This window comes from Balaenoptera physalus (genome assembly GCF_965194825.1).
Source record: "Balaenoptera physalus genome assembly, chromosome: 5".
Classification (NCBI taxonomy): Eukaryota; Metazoa; Chordata; class Mammalia; order Artiodactyla; family Balaenopteridae; genus Balaenoptera; species Balaenoptera physalus.
In genome coordinates, this window is record NC_138884.1 from 3,658,595 (window position 1) to 3,672,503 (window position 13,909).

Genomic DNA, 13,909 nt, shown 5'->3' on the forward strand with positions numbered 1-13,909 from the left:
GGCTACCTACACGACCCTGTAGATACAAAGTGGGTGGACGGTTTTGGAGATTTGGAGGCACATTCCTACAGCTAAAACCCTGCTACTGCTAGTAGACAAAATCCCAAGCTTTCTCTGCTCAAATGTGTTTGTCAAGAGGCTATTCAGCTCGATGTCCTCACATTAGACTCATACGAGGAATCAGTGGAAGGTGGGCTTCGTAAGAGCAGAGAAGCAAGTCAAAGTGGATTGTGCATTTGACCCTATTTTCTTTCTTTTTTTTACATCTTTATTGGAGTATAATTTGACCCTATTTTCATCACTACCTAAAAGAGAAAGAAGAATGTCCCAAAGGCCACGGGCAGCTCAGAAAAGTATTATTGGAAAAGGAAACAGAAAGAGTAAAAATCCTGTGGTATCGTGGGACAGAAAGAAACATGTCATTGCTGTTTTTTATTAAATATAGGAAACTGCCCTATTGTATTTATTACCTCCTTTTTAAAAGCTGTACATGTGGGGATTCCCTGGCAGTCCCATGGTTAGGACTCTGCGTTGTCACTGCTGAGGGCCCAGGTTCAATCCCTGGTTGGGGACCTAAAATCCCACAAGCCTTGCAGCCAATAAAAAAAAAAAAGAAAAAAAGATGGTAAACAAAGTCGTACATGCGTGTATCTTAAAACCACACAGTAATTTACCTACAAAATTTAAATACCTAAAAAAAGAGAATTGCTGTAGCAGAGGACAAAAAGAAACACAAAATCATTGTCATGTTTTTCTCATGCATATTATTTCTTTCATTAGCCCTACTCTTAATTTCTACTAATCGCCACTATTAACTAATCCTATTGTTGTTTTCTTTCAATAATTTATAATTTAACATTTACATAAATGTAGAAAAGTAAATACTATAGAATCAAATTAATTTTAAAGACACCTATTTTCATATTTTATGTTAAAGTAATAACATGTATATAATTCCTTATTATGTGCTATATTATTATGTGGGGTTCTAGGTCTTGTATGGCTGTGCCATGATTGCTGTCTTAAACAGCTGATCATCCTAAGTGCTAGCAACCTCTCTCCATTGGAATAGAATTATAGTTTGCCAACAGGTCTCTTTCTAAAAATATCTCCCTTTCACACACACACAAACACACACACATACACACACACACACACACACACAGAGCAAGCCTCCCAGGCCTGTCATTATCATACCCTTGATTTGGGTGAACACTGAAACATTAGGTGAGCACTTCCATGGAAAAACCTGCATTAAGGTCTTGACCTTCACCTTGGTGCCTCAGGCTCTGTTTTCTGCATTTAACTAACATCTTTTGATTTATTTTCTAAATTTCGAATAAGCTTTCTCTCACTCTCTACTGCCCTGTGGATGGTCCTCTCCCTGAACACCGATTCAGTAAAGCTTTGTGAATTCCCTGTCTTTGTATGATCAGGAACAGACAAACTTGGACCTCACCTTAGGGCACAGACTACCAGGGTGGTGGTTCGTGCTGTTCACAAGGGAAATGCCTCCGATGTTGGACCAGTCAGATCCAGGATGTGCTCATCTGCTTCAGCAGATCCAAGAGAACTTTAATTATTCACGGTGACTGGTGTTTGAAAAGCTGCCCATGTCCTTGTGCATTTTAATGCATAATTTGCTTAGAGTTTTTCAATATTTAATGTGTAGAAGAAAAACCTATTAGATTCATTAACAGAGGCTTTGTATGGTTAACTGCTCATGGACTGCGTTGTTTTGGGGGCTCTGGCCTCTCTAGGTGTGTGGTTTTCTTCTCCAGGGGACCAGTCAACAAAAGCATATTGCTTTCCAAGTTTGTTTATATATTCATAGGTAATACCTTCACATGATTCCAAAATCTAGAGTGTATAAAAAAGCCTGTAGTAAAAGTTCTTCATTCCTCTCTTGCAGAAATGACACCCTTTCCCCATCCGCTTCCTTGGAGACAACCAATGATATCAGTTTCTTGCAAGCCTTCCACAGATATTTTATGTACAGTAAGTCCCCTGCATACGAACCTTCAAGTTGCGAACTTTCAGAGATGAGAATGTGTGTTCCCACGTCCAATCATGTAAGTTAGTTCACGTGTCTGGTGTACATTGTCACGTGTGTGTATCTTCTACAAGTGGTTGTGCTTTTGTGTACTTTACTGTACAGTACTGTATAGAGTAGTACAGTATCTTTATTTCAAGCCCAGGATGTTTGAAGCAAGCAGTGGTGATGTAGCTGGTACTACTGTACTTTTCAAGGTGCTGTACTGTAAGATTAAAAGTGTTTTCTTTCTTTTTTGTGTTTGTTTTTATGTATTATTTGTGTGAAAAGTATTATAAACCTATACAGTACAGTACTACATAGCTGATTGTGTTAGTTGGGTGTCTAGGCTAACTTTGATGGACTTACGAACAAATTGGACTTATAAACGCGCTCTCAGAACAACTCTTTTGTTTGTAGGAGACTTACTGTAATATGTAAGCAAATATATTCTCCCCTCTCCTTTTCGTCCTCCACAGAAATGGTAGCTTATTATTTTACACCCTGTATTGAACATGGCTTTTTTTCTCTTTCGAAATACATCTTGAATATTTTCAATATCTAAACTTAAATAATTTTTCCTTCTTTCTAATGGCTTCAGGGTATCCATTTTGTGGATGTACCCAAAATTATCTAACCAGGTGCTTGTTGAGAAACACATAGGTGATTCTAATCTCTTGTTGCTACAAACAAGCGCTGCAGTAAAGACGCTTGTATCTTGACCTTTTCCCACGTTTGTGGATGTATTCCATAATAAATTACAAGCAAACTCGATGGATGAGAGGGATGTGTTTTTAAATCTTGCTAGAGGGGCTTCCCTGGTGGCACAGTGGTTGGGAATCCACCTGCCAGTGCAGGGGACACAGGTTCGAGCCCTGGTCTGGGAAGATCCCACATGCTGTGGACAACTAAGCCCGTGCACCACAACTACTGAGCCTGCGCTCTAGAGCCTGCGAGCCACAACTACTGAGCCCACGTGCAGAACCTGTGCAGATAAGAGGGTGGGAGGAAAAGCAGAACCTCCAAATACAGAATCCCCAAGTCCCCAAGGGAGACCAAAATGTTATCCTTCTGTTTTTTCCTAGAAGCAATAACCTCCCCCCCAACCGAGAGAAATGAGAGTGACCTCAATCTGAACAAAACTTCCCAGTCCAGTCTCATGCGTTGGCCAAGTTTAGCTTCTGACACTCCAACCTCACTATCTTCCATGGGTCCTACTGGATGCTGCCTGTTCTGGAAATGGAAATGCCTGTGTCCCACGGGCTGCACAGAGGTGGATGAAGTCATGGTTAAGAAAGCACGGTGCTCATGAGATGTGGATTTGTACAACTACTACTACAGTCAAGGGCCGGCTTGGGAATTTGCACAAATATTTCACTTCAGCAGATAATGAGATTTTACAACGAAATCATACAACTGGGGAAGGCTCCTCTCTGACTATGCTTCTTTCCTTTTCAAATTATCCCTGGAGTTCCCCAGTGCTTACCGAGTCAAGCTACAAATCCACGAGCCCATTGAAACCAAACTCTAACAATACTTGTCAGTGGGGCTTCCCTGGTGGCGCAGTGGTTGAGAATCTGCCTGCCAATGCAGGGGACACGGGTTCGAGCCCTGGTCTGGGAAGATCCCACATGCCACGGAGCGACTAGGCCCGTGAGCCACAACTACTGAGCATGTGCGTCTGGAGCCTGTGCTCCGCAACGAGAGGCCGCGATAGTGAGAGGCCTGTGCACCGCGATGAGGAGTGACCCCCGCTTGCCACAACTAGAGAAAGCCCTCGCACAGAAACGAAGACCCAACACAGCCATAAATAAATAAATAAATAAAATTAAAAAAAAACCAAACTTGTCAGTGACTGCCATCTCCTAGAGATGCCTGTGCAACCGGGAAATGGTGGTGGAATTCACATCCTGGGGGTGGACCTTTGACCAAGGGGAGATCAGAATCCCCTTTCCACTTCCGCAAGATAACGCTAGTGACCTCAGATGCATTTTGCCCCACAGATGCAGCAAGGAGCTGCACACAGCAGTGGCCAGCTCAACAACACCATCGCACTGGCTCCCCTCCCTTCCCTGTTTCCTCCTCCTGCCTCTCATTTCTGCTCCCTGATACAGCAGTAATAGTGCACAAGGACTTTCCTGCCTCAGGCTCTGCTTTCTGGAGAACCCACTTAAGACATCCTCATTTCCACCTATCAAAACCCTCACCACTAATTCAGCCATCTTATTTTGAGACCATCGTTTGTTTGAGGCCACGTAAGATTATTGAGAAAGAAAAGGGTTCAGAGTCCACACTGGTTTTGAATCCTGGTCCCACCACTTACTGGCTGTGTAACCTTGAGAAGGTTGCTTTGGTGGATACTGCAGACCAGCTTGTTCAAACGTTATTCTCACTCCTTCTAGTGGAAGTGAAATGTGTATTCTCTAAACAGCGATGCAGCTAACATTCTGAATGTGAGTTAGATGTGTGAGATTTGAAAGGCAGAATTGAATCAGAGACCATCTTTTTCCTCCTTCTTGGCTTCTACTGGTGAGCAAGGCTGTGACAGTGTTCCTATGATGACACTCCCTTATTCTGGGAGTTGAGCGGAAGCCAAGGTGACAGAACGGTCTGAATGTTTGCACTGCATACCCCTTGTCAGAACGAAGTGAATAGTGAGCTATTTTCAGTCTGCGAAAGACTATCGGTTAAATATCCAATGAATCTGAAGGTAGAACTTTCAGAACAGCTTTCAAGGAACAACATCGGAATTGGCCCTAAGACTGGAGTAACTTCAAAAGTCAATATGAGCAGCAACTCTTCTCAGCAACTTTTCTCTTTTGGAAAAAATGCTTCCCCTTCCTGGAGGACTTCCTTAGAGACTAATCTTAATTCTGCCGTCTGTCACGATGTGACTGTCACTGCACTAAACTCTTTACGCCCTATCTCATTTGATTCTCTAAACAAATCTATGAGGTGGGTACTATTATTATACCCATTTTAAAGATGAGAAAGCTGAGGCCTAGTAAAGCTAAATAACCTGCCCAAGGGCACACAGTTGAGAGGCAGTGAAGTCAGCTTTTGAATTCACGCTGTCCAAATTCAAAACATTATTCATAATAATTACAGGGCATTTCATGGTCATCTGCATCCATTTTTGCAGAAGACATGAAAGTCAGAGGCAGGGCGCTTGCTAACAATTTGACATAAGATAAATGGAATGAAAATATTGATGCTTTAAGAAAATGTTAAATTTTCAGCAAAGGTGCAAAGTCCATTCAGTGGGGAAAGTACAGTCGCATCAACAAATGATGCTGAGGCAATTGCAAAATGATTTCCGACCTGGGAGTCCCTGTCCTAGCAAACCATTCATCAAGTGTGAGGCTGGAGTACAAACATTTTCAGACATGCAAACATTTTACTTCCTGTGGATGCTTTCTCAGGAAACCACTGGAGGATGTGTTCCCATCAAAACTGTGGGAAAAAATAAGAAAAAGGACAACACAACACCCAGGAAATGGGGTTTTACTACAGGAGATCAATAAATGAAAAATTCTGGCTGACTGCTGGACAAGAAGTCTGGAAACACGAATCCATATTAGAGTAAAAAGACTGACGATTTTAGGAAGGAGGTCTTCAAGGCAAAAAAAAAAAAAAAATGCAAATGATATTTTGATGATTTAGATCATGGAATAAATAGGTCTGAGAGAAAATAGTTCTAGGAAATGGAGTAAATGAAAAAAAGTGAGGAAATAATTGACACCAGGAAAAACAAAATATTGTACACAAAGTAAGCACAAATGGATTCCACTACTTCACGCAACACCGCTGACAGAGACAGGGTCGGGTAGAAAGCACCAGCTCTCAGATATAACCAGAGGCAGCTCAGGTAAGACAACCCCACACTTGTGCTATAGCACCACCTACTGGAAAATAGAAGAAAGGCCTCTAATTTCTAATCTTAAATCCTTAGAACCAAGCAGAAAGATGCTCCCAAATTCAAATGGCAGACGAATACTACTCATCAAGCACCGTGAAGAACCACAGTAAAACTGTACCACAAAAATAAAATGGCAATCCTCCAGAAACCAAGCTTAAAGGCATGGGATAGTGCACTCCAACAGAGTTCAAAATAACTGCTGTGATGAAAGCTCAGAAAGGCAGTTCAGTGAGCTCAGGAATAAAATTAATGAACAGAAGGAAGACTTTACCAAAGAGACTGAAACTCTAAAAAAGAACCCAACAGAAATTCTGTAGTGAATAACTCAATAAATGATATGAAGAATGCATTAGAAAGCATTGGGAATAGAGCAGGCCATATGGAAGAGAAACCTTGAAATAATACAAGTGGAAGAGGAAAGAGAAATAAGATATAAAATATAAGGAAATTCTACAAGAGCTATTTGACCCTTTTAGGAAGGGCAACATTAAGGTAATGGGTATCCCAGAAAAAGAAGACAGGGAGAAGCGAGCAGTCTGTACAAAATTAAAAAATAAATAAATAAATAAAATAATAGCTGAGAACTTCCCAAGCTTGGGGAAGGAACCAGATATGCAAGTCTATGAAGCTAAGACAACACCTAATTACATTAATGCAAAAAGATCTTCTCCAAGACATGTTATATTAAAATTGTCAAAAGTCAATGAGAAAGAGTTTTAAAGGCAGCCAAGGAAAAATGATGGTAACCTACAAAGGAACAAACCTCATTAGGCAATCAGCAGATTTCTCAGCAGAAATCCTACAGTCCAGGAGGGAGTAGAATCACCTTCTCAAAATACTGAAAGATAAATACTGGCAGCCATGAATACTCTACCCAGAAAAGTTATCATTCAGATATGAAGGAGAAATAAAGACTTTCCCAAACAAACAAAAGCTGAGGAAGTTCATCTCCACTAGACAAGCCTTACAAGAAATGTTGAAAGGAGCTCTTCTACCTGAAACAAAAATGCAGAAGTACACAAAACTTTGACTAAGGTGATAAATAGACAGAATCAAAAAATTTTCAAATCTCATCAGAATAGGTTTCGAAACATTTTATTATAAAAGTTAAAGGGGGGAAAAAGCCGAAAAAAATAACTATCACTACTTCAATCTGGTAACACACCACATGAAAAGGGGTAATTTGAGACAACATAACACAAAAGAGGAAGAGGAAAGGGGTAAACTTAAATAGATAAATGAGGATAAGATGCTATCAGCAGAAAAGGACTATTTTATCTTCGAGATGTTTCACAAAAATCTTATGGTAACCACAAAATATAAATCTTGAGCAGAGACATGAAATATAAAAAAAAGAAGAAACTGAGAAAATCATCATGGAAACCACCAGACCAACCAGACCAAAACAGAAGGAAAAAGAAACAGTGGAGGTATTGAGCAACGAGAAACAAACGATAAAATGGCAATAACTCCTCATTTCCCAATAGTCACTCTAAATGTAAATGGATTGAATTCACCGATCAAAAGACACAGAGTGGCTGGATGGATTAAAAATGAAGACCCAATTGTATTTTACCTCCAGAAGACTCACCTCAGCTCTAAAGACAAACATAGGCTAAAAGTGAAGGGATGGCAGATGGTACTCCAAGCAAATGGCAGTGTAAAGAAAGAATATTTAGCCATTCTCATATCAGACAAAATAGGCTTCAAGGCAAAAATGGACAGTATATAGTGATAAAGGAGACAGTTTATCAAGAAGTCATAGCAGTTATTAATATATATGTGCTTAACATAAGAGTACCAAAATATATAAAACAATTATTAATAGACCTAAAAGGAGAAATGGACAGCAACATAATACTAGTAGGGGATTTTAACATCCTACTTACATCAATGGATAGATCATCCAGAAAGAAGGTCAACAAGGAAATAGTGGCTTTAAATGAAACATTAGAACAGATGGGTTTGATAGATTTGTACAGAACATTCCATCCAAAATCAGAATATACATTCTTTTCAAGTGCATGTGGAACTTTCTCAAGAATAGACCATATGTTGGAACACAAAAAAGTCAAAAATTTTAAGAAGATTGAAATCGTATCAAACATCTTTTCTAATTACAATGGTATGAAATTAGAAATCAACTACAAGAAGAAAGCTGGAAAAATTGCAAATATGTGGATTCTGAACAATATGCTAGTGAACAACTATTGGGTCAAAAAAGAAATCAAAGGAGAAATAAAAAAATACCTGAAGACAAATGAAAATAAAAATATGACATACCCAAATCTATGGGATGTGGCAAAAGTGGTACTGAGAAGAAAGTTTATAGCAATACAGGATTACCTCAAGAAACAAGAAAAATCTCAAGTAAATGATCTAAACTTACATCTAAAGAAGAAAAAAAGTAGAATAAATGAAGCCCAATGTCAGTAGAAGAAAGGAAATAGTAAAGATCAGAGTGGAAATAAATGAAATAGAGACTAAAATAATAGGAAAGAGCAATGAAACTGAGCCAGTTCTTTAAAAAGGTACACAAAATTGCCAAAACTTTAACTAGAAACACTAAGAAAAAAAAAGAAGGCTCTGATAAATAAAATCAGAAATACAATGGATTATAAGAGAACATTATGAACAGCTATACACCAACAAACTGCGCAACCTGGAAGAAATGGACAAATTCTTAGAATCATACAACCTTCCAAGACTGGATCATGAATAAACAGAAAATCTGAATAGATTGATTTTCTAGTACAGTGATTGAAAAAGTAATGAAAAAGCTCCTGAAAAACAAAACTCCAGGACCAGATGGCTTCACAGGTGAATTCTAATAAACATTCAAAGAAGATTTAATAACCGTAATTCTCTATAATGGAATACTACTCAGGCATAAAAAAAGAACAAAAAATTTGACATTTGCAGCAAGGTGGATGGACTTGGAGGGCATTATGTTAAGTGAAACAAGTCAAAGACAAAGACAAATGCTGTATGATATCACTTATATGTGGAATCTAAAAGATACAACAAACTAGTGAATATAACAAAAAAGAAGCAGACTCACAGATACAGAGAACAAACTAGTGGTTACCAGTGGGAGGTACAAACTATTGGGTGTGAGATAGGCTACAAGGATCTATTATACAACATGGGGAATATAGCCAGTATTTTGTAATAACTATAAATGAAGTGTAACCTTTAAAAGTTGTATACAAAATAAAAAAATAAAGTGTAGATACTTTGATGACAAAAAAATCCATTCTTCTCAAACTATTACAAAAAATTACAAAGGAGAGAATACTTCTTAACTCATTTTTTTAAACATCTTTATTTATATTTTTAACATCTTTATTGGAGTATAATTGCTTTACAATGGTGTGTTAGTTTCTGCTTTATAACAAAGTGAATCAGCTATACATATACATATGTCCCCATATCTCTTCCCTCTTGCGTCTCCCTCCCTCCCACCCTCCATATCCCACCCCTCTAGGTGGTCACAAAGCATCGAGCTGATCTCCCTGTGCTATGCGGCTGCTTCCCACTAGCTATCTATTTTACGTTTGGTAGTGTATATATGTCCATGCCACTCTCTCACTTTGTCCCAGCTTACCCTTCCCCCTCCCTGTATCCTCAAGTCCATTCTCTAGTAGGTCTGTGTCTTTATTTCCGTCTTGCCCCTAGGTTCTTCATGACCATTTTTTTTTTTTTTAGATTCCATATATATATGTTAGCATACGGTATTTGTTTTTCTCTTTCTGACTTACTTCACTCTGTATGATAGACTCTAGGTCCATCCACCTCAATACAACTTAACTCATTTTAAGAGGCCAACATCACCCTGTTAACAAAACCAGACAAAGACAACATATAAAAAGAAAATTACAGGCCAGTATCACTGATAAAGATAGATGCAAAAGTCCTCAACAAAATATTAGCAAACCAAATACAACAGTACTTTAAAAGGATTATACACCATGATTAAGTGGAATTTATTCCAGGAACGCAAGGATGGTTTAACATTTTCGAGTCAATCAGTGTGATACACTACATTAACAAAACAGAGGATAAAAGCCATGTGATGATCTCAGTAGATGCAGAAAAAGCATTTGACAAAATTCAATACCCACTTATGATAAAAAACCTCTCAATAAAATAGGTATAAAAGGAATTTACCTCAACATAATAAAGGCCATATATGACAAACCAATACATGGTTCAACATTATACTCAATGGTGAAAAATTAAAAGCTACCCCTCTAAAATCAGGAATAAGACAAGAATGCCCACTTTGGATACTCTTATTTAACACAGTATTGGAAGACCTAGCCAAAGCAGTTAGGCAAGAGAAAGAAGCAAAAGACATCCAAATTGGAAAGGAAGAAGTAAAACTTGCTATTCTTGGATGACATGATCTTATATATAGAAAACTGTAAAGATTCCACCAAAAAAAAAAACCTATTAGAAATAGTAAACAAATATAGTAAACTTGCAGGATACAAAATCAACATACAGAAATCTCCTGTGCTTCTATACGTTAACAATGAGCTAGTTGAAAGAAAATTAATAAAACAATCCCATTTACAATCACAGCAGAGAGATAAAATACCTAGGAATAAATTCTGCTGAAGAAGTTAAACTGAAAACTGTGACATTGTTGAAAGAAATTGAAGAAGACACAAACAAATGGAAAGATACTCCATGGTCATGGATTAGAAGAATTAACATTGTTAAAATATCCATGTTACCTAAAGCAATTTACAGATTTGGTGCAATTCCTATCAAAATCCCAAGGACATTTTTCATAGAAATAGAGCAAAAGATTCTAAAATTTAAATGGAACCACAAAAGACCTCAAATAGCTTAAGCAATCCTGAGAAGAAAGAATGAAGCTGGAAGCATCACACATCCTGATTTTGCACTATAGTACAAAGCCATAGTAATCAAAACAGCATGGCATTGGCAGAAAAACAGACACACAGATCAATGGAACAGAAATGAGAGCCCAGAAATAAACCCATGTATATACGGACAATTAGTTATGACAAAGGAGCAGAGAACATATTATACAATGGAGAAAGAATAGTTTCTTCAATAAATGGTGTTGGGAAAACTGAACAGCCACATGCAAAAAATGAAACTAGACCACTATCTCACAGCACCACAAAAATCAACTCAAAATGGATTAAAGACTTGAATGTAAGACCTGAAACCATTAAACTCTTAGAAAAACAAAAGCAGGCAATACTCTCTTTGACATCAGTCTTAGCAATATCTTTCTAGATATGCCTCCTCAGGTAAGGGAAAGAAAAGCAAAAATAAACAAATGAGATTACATCAAACTAAAGAGCTTCTGCACAGCAGAGGAAACCATCAATAAAACGAAAAGATAACCTACAAAATGGGAGAAGTTACTTGCAAATGATATATACAATAAGGGATTAATATCCAAAATATATAAAGGACTCATACAACTCAACATCAAAAAAGTACCCAATTAAAAAATGGTCAGGGGACCTGAACACACATTTCTCCAAAGAAGACATACAGATGGCCAACAGACAAGTGAAAAGATGTTGAATATCACTAATTATTAGAGAAATGCAAATCAAAACTACAATGAGATATAACCTCATGTCTGTTAAAATGGCTATTATAAAAAAAGGAAAGAAATAACAGGCACTGGCAAGGATGTGGAGAGAAGGGAACCCTTATGCACTGTTGGTGGGAATGTAAATTGGTATAGTCACTATGAAAACAGTATGGCACTTTCTTAAAAAAGACTAGAACTACCATATGATCCAGCTACCTCACTTCTGGGTATTTACCCAAAGAATACAAAAACACTAATTCAAAAAGTTATGTGCACCTCTATGTTCATGCAGCACTATTCACAACAGCCAAGATATGGAAGCAACCTAAGTGCCCATCAATGAATGAATGGATAAAGAAGATGGCGTATATATATATATATATATATATATACACAATGGAATATTACTCTGTCATAAAAAAGGCAAAATCTTGCCATTTGTAACAATGTGGATGGATGCTAAGTGAAATAATTCAGACAGAGAAAGACAAATATCCTATGATTTCACTCATATGTGGAATATAAAAAACAAACAAAAACACAAAAACAAATAAATGAAAAATAACCAAAGCAAACAAAAACAAACACATAGATACAGGGAACAGAGTAGTGGTTACCAGAGGGGCAGGAGGGGAGCAGAGGGAAATGGGTAACAGGGATCCAGTGTATAGTGATGGGTGGAAACTGAATCTTTGGTGATGAGCATTGTGTAGGGTATACAGAAGTAGAAACATAATGTTGTACAGATGGAACTTATATGATGTTATAAACCAATGGTACCTCAGTAAAAAAGTAAATTAGAAAAAAAGGAAAAGAATTACCCAGGTTAAGAAAAGTGTGAAGGGAATTCCAGGCAGATATATCATCATGAGCAAAGACATGCAAGCACTGAACAACATGAGGGGTCATGGGAAACTGCGAGGCTTTCTCTATTACTAGAGTAAAAAGTGCAGAGCAGGGCATAGTCGTGGTAGAAGCTGATGAGACAGGGAGAGGGCACCTAGCAGAGGGCTTGTGTATGGTGTTAAGAAGCACAGACTTTCCTTAGTAGACAACAGAGGCACTGAAAGACTTGGGGAATGTCACGGACATTTGTGTTTTAGGTAGACTGCTCTGGGAGTAATGAGAGGAAAGAATGGACAAGGGGAAAAGCTGGAGGGATGGAGACTGGCTAGGAGGCCCTGCACAGTTTAGGTGAGACATTGAGGGCCTGAATTACCACAAGAGAAACAGATCTGAGAAATATTTAGCACATAAGGCTGACATAACTCGGCGACCAGTTATGGGGAGAATGAAAGGGGAAGAATGTAGGTTGGCTCTGATGTTTCTTTCTTGGGTTGCTGAGGGTTGCAAGTTGATATGGGTCATACAAGAAGAAGGGTGGGCTGATTGGTAGTATAGGAAGATAGTGGGCTAAGTTTTGAAGATGTTACAGTACTAGTTAGTTGGGTTTTGAAGATGTTAGTTTACTAGTGGGAAATCTCTGTCAGGATGTTTAGCAAGCGATTGGGTTACTAAGTATGATGCTCAGAAGGGTAGTCAGAGCTGAAGTAACAAACAACGTAAGTGCATAACTCAGCTAAGAAAACCAGAGAGAGAAGAACATGGATAGAACTCTGGGTTGGGAAATAATCTGCGGTTCAGAAACAGCAATATACTTTTTGGAGTAAGATAGCTTATTAGCAAGTACAACTCTACACAAGATGTAAACCCAGGTCTTACCAAAAAATTAGAAATCCCGAATACATACATACATACATACAAGTGTATATATATAGTTGACATAGTACATCCATTTGATAGAATATCAGAAACGTTAAAAATGATGTTTACGAAGAGTTTACAGTAATGTAGAAATGTTTAGGTAAAATGTCAAATATCCCCCTATAGTTTTAAATGAAACTATATACTATTTAAACATTGTACAAATTTACAGAGCAAAGTCTATAAAGAAATACATCTACAGCTTCACAGTCATTGTTTGAAGTTGAGGGTTAGAGTTATGAGATTCTTCCATTTACTTTTCTGTATCTTCCAAATTCCCTATATAACATTTTTGTAATAGGAAAGCGATAAAAGAAAAATATTTCTTTCTACCTCTAGTGATGACAGATGTAGCTAAAGTTCCTATGAGTACAGCACCTGACGAATAGATGCCTCCCGATGAATGCACAAACCTGAGTGTTTGAAGGGATTTCCTGCCCTCCCATAGGAGCCTGAGGCCCAGTCCTGTCTCCTGCAGGGCCTCCTGCCAATCTGTGGGGTTTGCAGGGCATGAGGCAGGAGGGGGCGTCATCGCTGATGCCGCTGCTGCACCCTGATAGGCCTTTCCCTGGGGTTACAGCAAACCATTCTTCCTGGCCTCACTTCT

At 38.2% G+C, this 13,909-nt stretch overlaps 1 protein-coding gene across 3 annotated transcripts in view; it reads left to right on the forward strand.

Moving 5' to 3' along the window:
• The window catches only part of LOC309660798 (uncharacterized protein), a 336,267-nt gene that overhangs the window by 38,289 nt on the left and 284,069 nt on the right, over nucleotides 1–13,909 (forward strand). For 2 of the 3 annotated variants that reach the window (XR_014263638.1, XR_014263639.1), the window contains exon 5: nucleotides 1,913–2,072. Coding sequence is in view for 1 of the 3 variants with exons in the window: in XM_082461925.1 (XP_082318051.1) it covers nucleotides 1,947–2,072 (126 nt within the window). In the remaining 2 variants the exon portion in view is untranslated. The remainder of the gene's footprint in view (nucleotides 1–1,912; nucleotides 2,073–13,909) is intronic. The other variant, XM_082461925.1, reaches the window with a different exon arrangement.